This window comes from Copadichromis virginalis, linkage group LG7 (genome assembly GCF_057382275.1).
Source record: "Copadichromis virginalis isolate Kocher_CV1m ecotype Utaka linkage group LG7, C_Virginalis_male_GT1.1, whole genome shotgun sequence".
In the NCBI taxonomy this organism is placed as follows: domain Eukaryota; kingdom Metazoa; phylum Chordata; class Actinopteri; order Cichliformes; family Cichlidae; genus Copadichromis; species Copadichromis virginalis.
Window position 1 is genome coordinate 65,240,646 of NC_140624.1, and position 17,621 is coordinate 65,258,266.

General features: G+C 39.8%; 2 protein-coding genes across 2 annotated transcripts; one reads left to right on the plus strand and one right to left on the minus strand.

Annotated features, from left to right (window-relative positions):
- Nucleotides 1–510: 510 nt before the first annotated feature.
- Nucleotides 511–9,212, minus strand: chmp1a (charged multivesicular body protein 1A). Its single transcript, XM_085464776.1, has 7 exons — nt 9,074–9,212; nt 7,709–7,728; nt 7,533–7,610; nt 4,761–4,907; nt 4,486–4,614; nt 4,138–4,331; nt 511–1,994 (listed from the first exon to the last, which is right to left on the minus strand). Exons 1-7 carry the CDS (start codon nt 9,078–9,080, stop codon nt 1,973–1,975), a joined length of 597 nt encoding a protein of 198 aa, XP_085320902.1. The 5' UTR covers nt 9,081–9,212; the 3' UTR covers nt 511–1,972.
- A 741-nt stretch (nt 9,213–9,953) lies between these two features.
- Nucleotides 9,954–14,452, plus strand: LOC146706575 (charged multivesicular body protein 4b-like). Its single transcript, XM_085464777.1, has 8 exons — nt 9,954–10,016; nt 10,149–10,302; nt 11,225–11,321; nt 11,454–11,571; nt 11,684–11,810; nt 13,297–13,424; nt 13,665–13,791; nt 13,903–14,452. The coding sequence occupies exons 1-8, from the start codon at nt 9,954–9,956 to the stop codon at nt 13,995–13,997; spliced, it is 909 nt and encodes a 302-aa protein (XP_085320903.1). The 3' UTR covers nt 13,998–14,452.
- Nucleotides 14,453–17,621: the final 3,169 nt, after the last annotated feature.

The following is a 17,621-nucleotide window of genomic DNA, read 5'->3' on the forward strand; positions in this document are numbered from 1 at the left end:
TTAAACAAGTCCAGTCGCTTTTCTTTCCAAGCTCCTTAAATCCTCAGTGCCTTGTGAAAAGGTTTTCACACATCTCACTAGAAATTCAGTATTTTTGCTTCATTACAGACTAGGCATGCTCATGATTTTGGAATAATTTTCTTTAAGTTAAAAATAAATATCTGAAAACATATCTTCTTTATTTTTTTAAACCGCAGACACCACATAAAAGAGGGACATAGCTGCCGTTTCACTGTTGGTTTTTACACGTCGGCACGCAGCAAACCTTTATCAGTGGCTGCGTTTGGAAGAGAAGACTTGAGTAATGCTGACGTCATGCCCTCATCACTACAGTTCCCAATTTTGCAGTTTGGTGCGCTGACACAGAATGATAAACATTTTCACAATCAACTTTGAGGTTCAAAGTATGTCCCTCGATAAGCAGGCAGATGAGTAAAGTTTGTGCAGTGGAAAGAAACCTCTGACCTTCATGCTAACGCATCACCACAAACCACAAACAACAAGCATGGGTCGGCGTAATAGGGTATGACTTTATTTTCACAAGATAAATATACAAAACAAAAGTGCTGCAGAGTATGAGGAACCAGAGTATAAATAAACCCTCCTGTTAAAATGGAGAAGAAACTGAAAACATTATACCGAGGGTGAAGCTTCTCTGTTATAGGTGGAGGTCTTGCTTCTTCCAGTTCGCCCGCGTGATGTCTACACTCAAAGAAGGAAACACCAAAACAAGCCAAAGCCCTCAACAAGTCAACGCTGAGCTACGAGCGTTCAAAACAAAAAATGGGAAGCAGTCTCCTGATATCTTGTTAACACATTCTGACGCTGTTGTACATTTTATTTTAAAACGGCTCCTAATCTAAACCCTCCTCCAGTTCATTTCCTGCGTAACCAAAAAGCAAATGTGTGGTTTGCAAGGCAAATTAGGAGTTCATCACATGCCTGCACATCTGATGTGACTACTCTCCTGAAACCATTCAGGGTGGAACGGAGACAGATGGGGGACGATCGTGTTATTTTGAAATACAGAAGCGTACGAAAATATCTCAATGCCACTAAAAATCAAAAGCTCAGCCTTAAAAACCACAAAAGAGATCTGGCTACAGAGACGCAGATAATAAATGTAAACCTGAGGCCCTGCTGTTCACAGACAGCGTAGAAGTTGGCTGGAACAGGACAAAAGAATCTCAGGCTCTGCTGGCAGGAAGAGCAACGGAAAATTCCTCTCTCGCCTTCTAAACAACAGACTGTCCATCAGGCACTGGCGGAGAAGCACCTATGCAAGCATCTGCATTCCAAATAAGGCGTTCAAAGCAAAAAAAGTCTGAATACAGGCATGAGAAACAATCCAAAATAAATCCTGAATAAAAATAAAATAGGAAAATATCACCCTGAAACAAAGATTGTCCTTTGTTGTTTGCAGTGTTACACAAATGAAGATTGGAAAATCTGACAAAGGAAGGAGTTCAGTGGGGTAGTGTTTCCAAAGTCTATTGTCAACTGATATTTCCTTTCCTACCACTTCCAAAGAATTTAAACCCTTTCTGACCCCCACCCAACCCCCATATAATCAATACAACTACTCTTTAAAACTCATCATTTTGTAAAAGGTGTTTTTGTTTTTTTTATAAATCTTCAACCTGAAAGCCCGTGATTCGACAAAGGGGATGAAAAGGGGAAGGAAGAAGGGTGAAGGTAAAATGAGATTCCAGCGGGGAATAACAGAGGAAGATGGATCGAAAAGGGAAGGTGAGCCAGAGAGAGACGCCCGTGCCTTCTCAGGTGCTGCTTCTTCTGCTGTGTGTTTGTGTGTACTTATTTATAGAGCAGACGGGGGAAGGTTGGTAAATCAATAGGCTCATTAAGTCCTCCCAGTAGGAACAGTTCAATAGAAACACACACAGCTCTCGTTGCCGCCATCTTTGAAGTTGTCTGTTTCCACGCAGCCCCGTCGCCTCTCCTGCAGCAGCTTTTAGTTCCGTAGAGCCGCCAACCTGGAAGAAAAATATGAGGAAAGTTAAAGGTCTTTGTAACATATAGAAGCCTTAAAAACATGTTTCCCTGTCAGTGTTTCAGCGCTCGCACCATTGACAGGGAAAAACCTACAGATATACTATAAGTAATGCTGGAATGCACAATTATTTTCATTGTGCATTGCAGGTCACTCATTATTTCACCGTAACACCTTTAAATATCAGTTCTGCTTGGCAAACGTTTCCCAGCATACTTTTTATCATATCCAGTCAGAAAGTTCTGAGACTTCTGCTGTGAACAAACAGAGAGTGAAACAATTAGCTGCGTCCAACAGGTGCCTGCAGTAACTCGTGTAACCACCGCCAGGTGTGCTTTTATGATTTGCACAGTACAGCATGGAGGAAGGTTCTGGGTGTGAATTGACCCGTCAGTTGAGGCCTCTCTGTGTGGAGATGATGATGTTCAGGTCACAGGATCCTGAATATTAAAGTGAATGGCTGTGCGTGCAATGTGATGGGCTGGTGGGCAATGCAGAACTGGATAAGTGGTTAAAATAATGGTGGCATACAAAATAAATATTGACCAGGAATAAAACATGAGAAGTTACACACTTGTAAAGAAATGATAAAGATTGTGTTTTTATTATTACAGTTTCATCTTCTCATTGTTATGTTCGTGTGCGGTTCCTTGTTTATGAAGTGGTGTGACAAAGTTTTCTAACATCAGAAAACATTTTCTTTAAAATTGACCTTAAATTCTGGAAATTTATGATTTTTTCTTAGAAAATCAAACCTAACGTTGTGTTAAAGCTGATAAAATGAGCGTTAGCACTTGTAAAAGACTAAATTTTTTTTCCAGAAACAATTACTTGGATGATACCACAATCAAACATTAAATCAACTCTCACTAACAAGATGCACAAACAGTGTTTCATCCTGGCTGCACGTTTTCCTGCCAGAAACCTGTCGCTCACAGGACGACAGCAACACCTTTATATGTTTATAACACCTACTTAATGCCTGGCTGGTGTGTGAAACTATTCCTGTTGTGTCCTAATCATGCTGTCTCGGAATAACTTGATGTCAGATACAAGGACTGCCACAACAGCACGCAGAGAAATCATTTAAACTCAAGTCAACAAATTATTTTATGCAGCGTTTACTGGGCTGGGAGATACAGTTAACGCCTATACAAAAAGAAAAAGATGCAATCTAAAAGGTTGAAGCGATGTTGAATTGCTTGCTCTGTTCAACTACTGGTCACTTTTGGTTCATTTAATAGAAAAATCTGCTTGTTTTTTTACTTTTCAGCCCACATTATCGCCCATCTGCAGACCTACAGTAATGACTAAGTAACTAACTAGTACTAAAAACAAGGAGACAACAATTTTCTACACTTGGAAGCTTTAAAGCAGAATTCCATTTTCTTTCAAAAGCTGATTTGATTATTCTGATGAGTCATATCTGAACTGAACATACTGTGCCTTTCTTGTTCCCTCATGACTTTGCAACCGCAACAGCAGTGTTCAGTGTGGGGGCAGGGACTTGTGGAGTAATCTGATTTCCTGATCTCGTGCTCTGTTGTCAACACAGAAGCGCGGGATTGTGTGTAACTTATTAAGTTTTTGCCAGAGTATGAAAACCAGGTGAGGAGGGGGAGGATTCAGTGAGTAAGGGAAACGCGGAGGACACTTTGAAGTTTCTTCTTATCAGAAGTTATAACACAGCTGCAGGGGCTGAAATAAGACAGATGTAATGTCTTTTTTTAATTTACGCCAGACTCAAACAGGTGTTGCACAGCTCCATACCCAGCTCCTGCACAAATATGGTTCTAATTTGTTGTATAATGCTACGATTTGTTCCAGACGCATCAGGTGTGTGGGTTAATGGGAGGATGCATGGGTTAGGAGAAACTGGCAGCCCAGCTACCTGTCTGCAGATGACTGACACCATTTTGTCACAGAATATAAAAAGAGCTAAAATGGTGCTATCACAGTGCAGAGGAAATACTGCAAAAAGATATTTGCACCGTGTGTGTTGTTTACATTTAATAAGCAGTCATTGCTGTGGTGTTTTTTGGTATTTAAACAGATAATTGTTTGAGGTTTGTACATAGAGCCATAGCTACTGGGGACATGTTTAACTTATAGAATCTGGTTCCTACCGTCGAGACAGCTGGTCCTCCTTATCCTGGCTCCGTGAGCTCTCTGCGCCCACTGAGGTAGCCCCGGCAGGCAGCTGGTTGAGCTGGTCCATCACCTCCAGGCCGTTCTGTTCTGCTATTTGGTGGATCAGGTCATCCACCTGCTCCTGAGGCGTGGTCAGCGTCATTGCTGAGCTCATGGAATCCTCCATGACCTGGTGCACAAAAAAAAGAGGTGAGGAGAGAACAAAGGGAATGTGAGGTCAGAGAGTGCAAAGCTGGGTTTGACTTATTACATCCTCTAGCGCTACTGTGGAATTTTAAAAAGCATGAAAAAGTGCTCTACAAACAAAGAGTGAAGGCACTCACTGAGGTGTGGACATCGAGGTTCTGGACTTGGCTTTCAAACTTATCCATGACTGCAGAGACCTTCTGGAGATCCATGGAGTTCAGAGCTTTGTCCAGCGCCTTGGTGACCTGACCCATGCTTTTGGTCACCTGTTGGAAAGTAAAGAAAAGGCATTTGTAACATACGTCTCATACACACTTTGTGATATGAAAATAGTTGATTTAGAATCTTTCATTTCAACATAGAAAAATATGTCTTTGATTCAAACTGTTGAGCTGACTGAACACTAACTTACGCCTTTCATGGTAACAGCGGTCTGGACTTTAGAGGCCACGGCATCGACTCGAGACGCCATGCGCAGCCAGTTAAGGCCTTCGTTCTTTTTCCTGATGGCATTCTCCGCGTAAACTCTGGCACATTCCACATTTTTCTGTTGCAAAGCCTGTTGATGAGACAAAGATGCTGTTAACACTTTTCAGCTTCAGAATAATCCTTTGTTTATGTGCACAGACAGGGTGGATACATCCTAAGACTGATACACAGAACATCACTAGGTAAATTTTACTGTAGACACTCCACATACAAGCGACAAATGAACTAGAACAATTACAGGAATTACAGCCATAAATGTAACTAAACAATTGTTTACTAAAAATATACTTAGCTTTGCAAGTTTGGCTCAGTGTTAGCACAGCATAGACGCTGCAGGTTCAATAATATCAAAGACATAATCAGCAATAACCTTGCATCTTTACTGTGTATTCCTGTGTTCTTCCTCATACACCATAACTAACAACTCAATAAATTAGCATTTGTTTTTCTTTGGAATGTGCTCAATTCACACCAATGTCTGTTAAAAGTCCAAATGTTTATGATGTTACTGTGATCCTGGTTGTATAATTATGAAATGTATAATAAACAGCAACCATCTCTGTTGTGATTAGAGTGACCCAACCTTACACGTGATCCACCTCATTTAAAACACAAATAATTTACAGCAGAACAGATTGCATGAAGTTGGCAATAATCATATTTCTTTCAGCAGTGGTAACAGGAAACAGCAGCAGCATCAAAGAGCAAACTTCCATCTTTCCTCATTTCAAATGCATGTCAGCTTTTCAACAAAGCAAAGCAGGAGGGAAACCTGTCATGACTGAACAGTGAAATATTTCTGACGTTTCAGATAATAAAAGCTTTGTCATGTCAGAACCCCGTTGCTCGAGAATGCGTTTGAATAGCACTTCTGTATTCTCTACGGCAAACATACATTCTAATTGGGACAGACCTGCCCAATACCTAAAACTAGCTGAGCTAGTGTTGTACTGCCACCTGCTGGTTCATGTGTGCCACTCCACGTGTCAGCAGACTGGTAAAATGATCAGCATAACTACACCACGATCACTGAATTGTAAGATTGTGTTTCTGTTTTTTCCAGTTTCAGTTTAATTTCACTGAGTTTTCTTGACTGAGTCGGAGGTTTCTTTTTGTTGGATTGTTATTAGATTAGGGGTGTTGTTAGGGAGTAAAAAGTACTCATTAGGTCAGGTAGTTAGTAGTAGTTAGTAAGTGTTGAATGTTATTTTATTCAGTTCAATATCATTTGTATTTATATTTATTAACTGCATGTATTTACATTGACTAATAATCAGAAGAACCTACAATATGTTTACTTTTTATTTTTTTCCCTTGAGTCTTGTCTTTAGGTCTATAGTTAAACTCACTTCACATCTTCAGTTATTGCTTTAATAATAATGGCCTCAATACTGAGTCACAAAATAAAATTACTAATAAATATTTCAAAAAGGTAAAAAAAAAAAAAAAAAAAAAAAAAAAAAAAAAAAAAGCTTTTTATACTTTCATACTTTTTATTGGACCCTGTCATCACTGTCTGCCAGCTGTTTTACCACCTGAGCAAAAGGCTACGAACTACAGTTCCTTTTGCTGGGTCACCCATCAATCAAAGCAGTTTCACTTAAATTGAACCACTGGAAATGGCAGCAAATAACTTGGTCTCTGTCTTCAGTAATTAGTGAGGATTTCACTTGTGCAGAAATTGATATTAAATTCATTGATTTTGAGTAAGTTCTCACAAACATTGTGGTAAAAATCTAGGAGAGTAACGAGTTTAGAAACACACAAATCAGTTCATCTGACACTAAAAGTGAGTGATCACATAGTTCTTAACTCACACATTTGATGCAAACACTAACTAAAGCGCTGATTCTTTACCAGAAGATTTTTATTTATTGCATGAAAAGTCGCTGGATATTTGCTGCATGAATAGGCCGCTGTACACAGGTTGCTAAAAAGAGCTTGGTGAGTATTTTCTGGATCATTTGCATTTTTGTTAAGTGCTAATGATGTCCAGTTAAAATAAATTTAAAAAAAAAATCTCCTCCATGGAGTAGTCTTTCTACTCACTGACTCATCATCTTCCATTTACTACAACACACAGCCACACCCAAAGCTTATTAGCAGACGCTACTGCACAACTGCACAGATCACAAAGCACAAAGCATTACGTCACAAGCATTACCTCATATCATGTCAAAAAAAGAAAGCAGAAAAATGCAGATAGGCTCCCTTAATGTTGATGATAACAGACTGGATGTTTTACATTGCTCACATCTGCTAAACTTAGAGCTGATGACGAAGAGATGGTGTTTCCGATTATTGTACTTCAAATCTAACATTAAAACAGGCTCCTGTTTGTTTTGTCTGTGCTATCCAAATTTCCACTTACACTGACATTGTTGTCTGCTGGAAGTCACTTGCTATTGAAAGGGAGTTCTTCATCACCACCCTTACCAAGTGGTGCTCACAGGCAATAATCTGACTGCTGGGGTTCTCCCTCTAATACTGTACAGGGTTTACTTTACAATACAATAAAGCACCTTATGATGACTTAGAACTAGTAAACGGATGCCAATAAAAGTAAAGAGCAGACATACAGACATTTCATTTTGTCTGTATTAGAATGATGACATGTGTGGAGCAAGAAAGATGTATACAGTGTACTGTGGGACCGTTTGGCCCTTACGTCACCCCAGCTAATTGGCCTGCTTACCTTCTTGACCTTTGCCTGCTCTTTTTCAGAATCCTTCTCTGCCTTCTTGGCCAGCCTCTCCAGCTGCTTGGAAGTGAACTGTGATCCACAGAGAAAAAATGTGAATACATTAATAAATATCCCACTTTAAGTTATCTGTTGTCTGATATAGGTTTAAGATTTTCACTGGAACATACCTTTAACTGAAAGAGTGTTTCTGTGAAGAGATGGTGAGAGACAGAGTCAGACATTTGGAGTGTATATAACATAAACTGTCACATAGACTATATGGACAAACGTGCTGGGCACCTTACTACACATTACATCTACAGGAGCTGCTTGCCATTGAACCCCATACCATGCAGTTCCCAAAACAGTTTATGTGCTAATGTTAATGCCAGAGGGACACTGGAGATAGTTATTTAGTTAGCAGAGCGTTGACGACTTTTACATCAATGGGCCACAGCCCTCTGCAAACCCATTATTTATGTGGTCTGCCACTGAGTGGTTGTGATTCCTAAACTCCAATTTTACAAAAATACCACTTCAAGCAGATCGTGGAATATCTAAGAGAGAAGAAATTTCACAAACTAGCATTGTGTTAAAGTACGCACTCGAATTCAGTGAGCTATTTAGAACGATCACGTTGGGCAGTTTCTGTCTCTGGCTTAGCACCACAATAGGTATTGTGCTTATCATATATTATATAAATTATCAAAAGTTCACATTAAACAAGATCAAAGTTTTAAATAAGTGTAAGTATATGTCCAGCTACACACTATGAACCAAAAGCTCAGGCTTCATATTGCTTTAATTAAACACTCAAATTCAGGCAGGTTTTTTTTTTCCCGACCTTTGGATCTGTATGATGTCATCGAGAACAGCCTGCAGTTTTATTTAACCGATGTCACATAATAAATCATAGTAAGTATAGTAAGTATCAAGTATAACAAGTCTACTTTAACAACAATGATAATGTAGAAAACAGCGGACGGTTGTAGATACCGGAAATACATTTATATATTTATTTTAAGTTCATTTTTTCCCAAATCAAGCCAACTGAACCAAATGTCTGAGTTATATTTATATCTGTAAGAACAGGTACATGCATAAATATAAGTTAAAGAAACACATCTTGAGCGTTTAAGCAGGCAAGAGGAAGCTCTTTTGTTTTTGTTTTTTTAAACTTTTATAGCGATGACTTGTATCTAACAGGATCGGGGGAGAACGATGAAATGTGTCTCCGTCTGTCAAAGTTGTTCCAATCAAATTCTGGCTGCTGTATCACATTCCTACTGTAGAAGTCACTGCTAAGAAAAGACTCTGGCACAGCCCAATAAAACCAAAGGCCCATTTAATAATGAGTCCGTAAACTCAGTGGACGTCAAATGTGATAAACGGAAAAACCCCCAACAAAAAACAGGTCAGACAGCTAACCCGGCTAACCACACACCCAAGCTAAAGCGCTAATTTTAGCTATCTAACGTAGTCTGTCGCTTTGGCTAAAATAAAGAACCAAAGGCTACTCAGACAGACAATTCAGAAGTTAACACACGACATACCATCCATGTCCAAGTGAAAATGATACCAGGAGACGTCTAAGAAGTTATTTGTAGCGCCTCTACAAGGTAGTCCTGAGTTGTTTTGGTAACACCGTGGATCTTCCTGGTTCAACAGTAGTCACGTGATTCGAATTCTTCTTCTTCTTCTCCTTCCTCGCCCATTCTTCGAAGGTGGCATCTTGCCTCAAGTGAAATGCTGCCACCTATTATCATAACTAGATACAGCAAACTGCATAGCATAGAGCAAAGGTTTTTAGCCACACTTCGTTTCTCTACATTTCTTTTCTGCTTTTTCACTCATTTTCACTTCAGTTCTTGTACCTGAAGATCTTCATATTATATATTTTATATATTTTTATATAATATACATAAAAATATATTAACACTGACCTGTGAGTCATTCAGTCATAAAAATGCACCTGACTCAAGAGATGAATCATTGTTGTCACATATCAGATAACTTAGCAAAGAACCAATTTCAAAGAACAAAATCTATCTACAATCTATCTGTCTATCTGCATATTTCAAAAGTATATGGTTATATGTTTTATCAAATGTGTTCTCTCCAATAAACAACAACAAAACAAATAGTTTAAGGTAGTGGATACAAAGCTAAAAGAAATTTAAAATACAGTTGAAATAGGTAAATAGGTGATCTACACTGGAAATCAGTTTTCCTAACAAGTTATGGATAGGTGAAATAGCTATCTAGAAGTCGATAAATAAAAAATTAATAAATAAATAGCAGACAAATGGTGGCTAAACTCAAAGTCAAAGATGAACATTTGAAATTAAAAGATAAAAATAACTGAGAAAACTAATGATAATTATGTATTGTATCACCCCTAATTTTCTTTATATTTTTCTACAGTGATATTCAATGGTGATCACCTGTTTCTGCAGCACAGGGATGTGTTTTCTTTTGAAAGAGGTCTCCAACTTGGTACACAAGGACTCAGTTGACTACAGTTTCAAATTGCAGATAATCAAGACACGAAGAACTGCAGAGTCAAAGCCTGAAGCTGTTTTGCACGTCTGTCAAGCTCACAGGCACATCTCTGTTTGATTTCAATAGCGGGAAAAGGTGGAGAAGGAGCCCTGTGTTAATGAGTGGATGGAGAAGCTTCCAGCCAGAGGAGAGCTGCTGGTGAAGAAGAAAGAATTTATGAAGAAGAAAATTGACCACCTAGAGTTTTTTGCCAAGAAAAACAGCACAATAAACAGAAGAGGTGAGCTATTTTACAGAAAAATATATTTCTTTAAATAAAGAAAGAAAAGAAACGGGTAGGCAAGCAATAAAACATCAGTCTTAGCTAGCTAAAAGCTAATTAGCTAGGTATTAAACTAACTATCGTTAGCCACACAACTATGAAACAAGAACTAAAACTGGTTATACATTTATTTTGACTTGTTAAAAGTAATGTAAAAGAAGATGAACGTAGTAAAAAAAGTACTGGAAAGGTTCAAATGAATTATATGTTTGTGCAGATACCTCAACACATATACTTGAGTCATACTCTACTCTTTCTACTCTTTCTACTCTTTCTAGTCCCTGTCAGAACTATTGCTGTCTTGCTGCAACATTTTGGCTCAACTGAAGGCTTTTCATGGAGTTTTTAGAACATCCTGAATTACAGTAGTCCAGCCTAGAATTAATAAATGCATGAACTAGTTTTTCATCATCAGGATGCAGGATGTTAGAGATATTGTGCAAATGTTAGAAAGCAGTCCTACATATGTGTTGCATTGAAAGACATATCCTGGTCAGAAATGACTCCAAGATTACTCAAAGTGTTAGTGGAGGCCAAGGTAATGCCATCCAGAGTTAGTGTCTGTGCTATTGGCCTATAATTAGTTAAGACTGCTGGGTTTGGCTTTTAAAGTAATGGTTTAACTACTGCCAGCTTGAAGGTCTGTAGTACATAGCTGATTATTAGAGCTAGGTTCATCATATTTAAGATTGAAGCATTAATTAATGGTAGGACTTCTTTGAGCAAAATGTTTATGAACCATAGATCCATCTATTAACTAAACCTCACAGTTTTACAGTCTCTATTTTGGGGATTTTCTGTTTAAAAAAATACTGAAAAAGCAAAGTTAAATCTATTCCTGCTCATGTGCTGTTTTTGTTTCACCGTGCTCTCCTACCAGCGGCTCTGCAGGCGCTAAGAAGAAAGAAGTTCTACGAGAAACACATCAATTACATTGACTGCGCTTTAAAAGCCATGAGAGCCATTTACGAACACATGTGAGGAGAAACACTACAGGAATGTGTGAAATAAAGCTATGTATGAATGAGAAAGAAGTCTGTCATGGCCTTTGAATGCTGAGTACTAAGATAATTTAAAAAAACAAAGAAACTGTCTGCTGGCTGTTGCAGAGAAATCATTAACAAGGTGAGTGACCTGATGAAGGATATTGCAGAGGAGGAGGGTGAGACTGGAGGCATGCTAGAGAGCCTCTGCACACCTGTGGGCTTTGAAGGGGAATTTAATGAGGTAAGAATGATCTTAATTTTTTGAAGACTTCTGCGATTGCACTGATTCTGTGTACCAGAGTTGTCACTTGTTGTGTGCCTGTTGCTGTGTCTCTGTATGTTTTTTTTCTCAGGGTGAGCTGCTGGCAGAGCTGGAGAAACTGGAAAAGAATGTGGACGAAAACCTCTTTGAGGCGGATGAAGCAGAGGACGGGAACCCTTGTCCCAAAGTGCTGACCACTACTTTGCCTTCCCATCGTGGTAAGACTTGTTGGGAGAGCTTCGACTTTATTCTTGCAGTTGGCTGTGGTGTCTGTGAATTCATGGAGGTTGTGCAGGGATTTATTTTCTTCCCCAAAGCCAAGATGAACAAAAATAACACAAACCTGTCAGGAAAGGTGTTTTACCTCAAACTCAAACTGTGGATGTCTGTGAATGTTCTCAGTCATCCAGGTCATCGTAGTCAAAGGAGCTTGCAAAGAAAAGCGTCTGGACTTCTTTAAGTTACTTGAAGACGTTTCACCTCTCATCCGAGAAGCTTCTTCAGTTCTAAGGTCAAATGGTGGAGAGTCCCAGATATAAACCTAGTGGGAGTGACCCCCCACAGAGGGACAAAAGGACCCCCTGATGATCCTCTAATCCCCTGAGCCAAGGTGTGAAACTGGGTGTGGGTCCCAATCAGCCAGAGTTTCGGGTGAGCTCATTGTGAAACCTGGCCCCACCTTCTCATGCGAATTCCTGAGATCAGATGGCCCAGGATGTGAGTGGGCGTTAAGGCGTCTGGGGAGGGATCTCAAAACTGGATTATAGATGGCAGAGAGTTGGTGTCATAAACCACCGCCTCTGTTCAAAGATGGTCGTTCACAGTGGACATAGATGGCTTCTTTCACTCCTCTTTCAAACCATCTGTCCTCTCTGTCCAAAATGTGAACATTGGCATCCTCGAAAGAGTGTCCTTTATCCTTAAGATGCAGATGGACTGCTGAGTCTTGTCCCCAGACAAAAACTGGTTCACCCGAAAGACAAAACGCCAAAATACAGACTTAACAATGTGGTGTATGCTGTACAGTGCAGCGAGGAATGCCCAGAGCTCTACATCGGAGAGACCAAACAGCCACTTCACAAGTGCATGGCACAACACAGAAGAGCCACCTCCACAGGACAAGACTCAGCAGTCCATCTGCATCTTAAGGATAAAGGACACTCTTTCGAGGATGCCAATGTTCACATTTTGGACAGAGAGGACAGATGGTTTGAAAGAGGAGTGAAAGAAGCCATCTATGTCCACTGTGAGCGACCATCTTTGAACAGAGGCGGGGGTTTATGACACCAACTCTCTGCCATCTATAATCCAGTTTTGAGATCCCTCCCCAGACGCCTTAACGCCCACTCACATCCTGGGCCATCTGACCTCAGGAATTCGCATGAGAAGGTGGGGCCAGGTTTCACAATGATCTCACCCGAAACTCTGGCTGATTGGGACCCACGCCCAGTTTTCCACCTTGGCTCAGGGGATTAGAGGATCATCAGGGGGTCCTTTTGTCCCTCTGTGGGGGGTCACTCCCACTAGGTTTATATTTGGGACTCTCCACCATTTGACCTTAGAACTGAAGAAGCTTCTCAGATGAGAGGTGAAACGTCTTCAAGTAACTTAAAGAAGTCCAGACGCTTTTCTTTGCAAGCTCCTTTGTCAAACTGTGGATGTTTCAGGCGAATAGATGAATGTGTTGACCACTACTGTCTTCAGGGTTTTGCAGAGAAATCATCACCAAGGTCAATGACCCGATCAAGGACATTATTGAGGAACAAGACGTGACCGAAGACTTGCTAGACAGCCTCTACACAGCTGTGAGATTTGAAGTGGAATTTAATGAGGTAAGGATGATTTTAATGTTTTTTTGGAGCTTTTGTTTTTGCAGTGATTCTTGGTTTGTCTGATATCTAGAGTCTGCTTACATTATTGGCATTTGCCTGATGTGGCTCAGTGTGATTTGCTGAATCATTATTATTTAATGAAACATGGTATAAGTCAGGTTTTCCGCTTCTGTGACACTTCTTGACACTTGCTGAGCTGCTGTGTGCCTATTGCTGTCTCTCTCTCTCTGTCTGTCTCAGGATGAGCTGATGGAAGAGCTGGAGAAGCTCCAAAAGAATCTGGATGAAAGCTTCAATGATTCGGATGGAGAAGAAGCTGGGGTCCTTTGTCCCAAAGTGTTGACCACTGGATCACATTCCCATCCCGGTAAGAATTCCCAGGAGAGCTTTTTCATGATTCCTGCGGTTTGCTGTGGTGTCTACAAATTCACGCAGGTTGCTCAGGGTTTTGTTTTGTTTTGTTTTTTCTTCCTCAAAGTCAACACGGACGAAGAAAACATTGAAGATGATTTAGAGTATCTTCGACGTTGGGCGACTGCACCTTGTGAACGCACCATCAGTTACAACATTTAGAAGAGGCGAGGGAAGCACAGAAAGGAATAAATGGGCAGCAGTTTATTGTATTTGTTCATGAGTGTTTGTTTTTTTAATTTAATTTTCATGGACATTTGACTTTCTACCTACTCCAGAGATGCCAGTGAACATGTTGATGTTTATACACAGGACACTACAGAGACTTCAGAATTCAAATTGTAAAATTAAGTATTATGAACACATCCTTATAGTACCATCATTAGTACAACACTACTGGCTTGATAACTAATTGATGTTATGACTTTGATGTTATCTGAACTCACTGAAACTAAGCTACTTTTGCTTTCTTTAAACACAAAACAAAACTCACCAATGACTCCCAGCACATAAGTGTTGCATGTGTTTGCTGTCTTTGAGTCTCACCCTGTTACCTCTGTTACCTGTTGTGTTCTCTTCTTCGAAGACTGTTTCAAAAATAAAACACTTCACTAATAGGGAGGGGCTTTTTTTCCACAGGCCCTTAAAAAGATCTTAAGACAATGGAAAATTAAGCTCAAGGAGGCTAACAGTCCAAATTAAATTTGCCTATGGTTTAAGACTTAAAAACATTATAGCCAATAGCATTAATTTTTACCCCTCAGGCATAATAGGCTGATGGTGTATTGTCATCACCCAAGTTTGCGAATGCAATAACTCAAGAACAAAACGATGTAGGAGTTTCAAAGTCATCTACTAAAAACCTTGGACGAGGTCGAATCCCGGCGACCTTGACCTCAAGGTCAGAGGTCAAGCTTTCTGAATGCGATAAATCGAGAACAAGGCAAAGTTGGATTTTGGAATCGATACCATTGGTGTATCTACGAGGATGGCTGCCAGTATTTTCAAAATCTTACTGCCTTGATTTGTTTATATCCTTTTATCGCATCAAAGTATTGATCGGAAGATTCACTCAAAACATGGAGGTAGCCTCCAAGACAAAATTAAGCCAAAACAGAAATGCCTAAAAACCTCTATCTGCAGGCCACCAGATGGCGATAGTTGCAGTCTGCAAAAAGTCTTCCCAGTATATAGAAATCTATGAAAAAACAGGTTTCAGTCTTGACCTCTGCTGAATTTATGATGTCATACAGTCATTTTGGCTGTTGTGGATAAAAACTTACGACCGCTTTGTTAGTCTTGGTCTTACCATGTTTCCAAATATAGGCTTATCTGTGGTTTGAAAACACAGTGATTGGTTAATAAGTTGCCTGTCAGACTCACCCTTCTTCGTTTCATGTGGGTTTTTTGTAACAAACATGGCAACAGCAGAAATGCCCAACTTGAGGCTTTAAAAAAAGGGCTTTACAAACCAATCATGTCCATCTATCATACGGTCTAGGCTAATAGCATAATTGGGCTGTCTTCTCCTGGTCCATTAGCGGCTTCACAGTAATATTTAATACAGTAGATTCTAGCACAACACAACCAATGTCGATGTCCACATTATTTTCCTGTTTGGTTCAGAAAGGGAAAGTGGGGTGCTGGGTTAAGAAGGCAACCCATTAAAAAAAAAAGAAGATACATAACAGAAAAGGTGTGCAAGAAACTACACACACACAAAAAAAAAAGAAGGCGACCCATTTATCCAAAGGCCACAGCAAAGGTCTGGGTTTGAGTCTGTCCTTGGAAGAGCCCATTTCCCACCTGCTCTCCTTCTTGTGTACTCTACTGTATACTATAAATAAATAAAGATAATAGAGCCATGATAGTGCGCAATAGACCTTGATCAAAAGTAGTATAGCAGCACTATAGTTAAACATATATAAAAAAATAAAATAAAATAAAGAATTTCAAGATAAAAGGTCATGCAAAGCTGGAAAAAAATGGATCAAAGCGGCTTCTTCCATTTTCTTGTTGAGTATTTTTTTTATCAAAGTGCTAGTACTGGCTTGTTCATAACAGCCTAAATTAAATGCACAATTTTGTCATTGTTTATTATAATTAAATAAGAGTTTATAAAGCCTTAATCCTGTGCTCCCTTTAAATCCAGCCCTCCTTACTGCTGCTCTGAGCTGGTGCACAGGATTAGTGTCACTCAACCAGACAGAGGGAATGACGGAGAAGAAAAGAAGCTGATTAGCCAAGCCACGCGGGTGTAGACTCTACGTAAATGCGCTTTGGTGCTTTATGTGCTTTTGTGTGGACTCACTAAATTGTAAGCGTCATGTCGGTGGATGTAGACGAACAGTGCCTCAGCTGACTGAAGACTGATGGGGTCTGGAGCAAGCCAGAGGCAAGATTCAGGTAAGGGACATGATCATCTCATCAGCGTTAGGACTGATAAATTTATGGAGCCATGTTCTCCAAATGTATGATGAATGTGTAGACAGTAGTATTTAATGTGAAATCACCTGTCTTTGTGTGCAGTGGTCAGAAGTCTATGATAGCTGTGATAACAGTTTAGTTATGACAGGTTGACTGAAAGAAACAGTTATAATACTTCCGCTTTGATCTAATCTGTGGTGTTAAAAAACATCCAGTTCAAAAAACTCTTCAAATAAACACAAACAGCGGCAGGTGGCTCAAGTATTTGTACTTAGATTAATCTAACAAGACTGTGTATGTACAGATTGTTAAAGAAGAGTTGAGACAAAGGTGTTTTGTACCACATATTTGTTGATGATCATCAGTAGTTTTAATTGTGGTTCTTGTGTGTTATATTTGTATGATCTTTAGCACCTTGAGGTGACTATTGTTTTGATTTGGAGCGATATTAATACAACTGAATTGAATTTCTGGCATAGACCCAACTCTAAGTACCATATTTACAATCCAATTTAAAAGGTGCTATTAGCGTAAGTTTATATAATGTAACAAACTGACAACATTAAAGCAGTCGCGCCAGAATGTCACGCTAAAAAGAAAGACTCTTTAAAATACAAGGGGGAGCAAGCGAGTCAGATACCACAGGCACAGAGAGGAAGCAGGTCTGATCAGAAACAGTTTATTACTAGGCCAGGGAGCACAAATAAAAACACCCTTAAAATGTATGTAATAAAATGTTTGTCAATCCACTAAAACTAAATAAAACAATTCTAAAACCCGTAAAACTACCATTTTCTACATTCACTAACCCCCCCCCCCCTGCTATAATTATGCCACATGTTCATTATGGGTCCATCAGCGGGCCAGGAATTCCTTCTTTAGAGCAGAGTCCAGGCCAGCCTCGTCTTCGGCAGCCAAGGAAGAGCCTCCCATCTTCTTGTCCTTCCACTGGCCCATCACATCCCAGCCCAGCTTAAACCTCTGCCCTGCTGCCAATCACACGCGTTGTCTCCTACTGTTGCCGTTCCATGAGGTCAGGACTGGGTCGCCGTGTCACGCTGGCCATCTAGCATTAACCTTCCAGTCTGGGGCCTCTCTCCTTCAGTGCTCAGCTAGCCTGCTTTTAAAAGGTCTTTACACAGCTGATAGGCCACCTCTGGACACACCCTGCCTCAGCAGGTGGTCCCTATCAGCTAATTTGTCCCATGTGCAGCCAGTCCACAGTGGATAAAAACCATGCAATAGAAACAGAATAAAACCATGCAAATAAAACGACACTCATAAATAAACACAAAAAATCAGAATAAAAACAATATACAAGACAAATACAAATTTCCACTGTGTGACATATATATACAA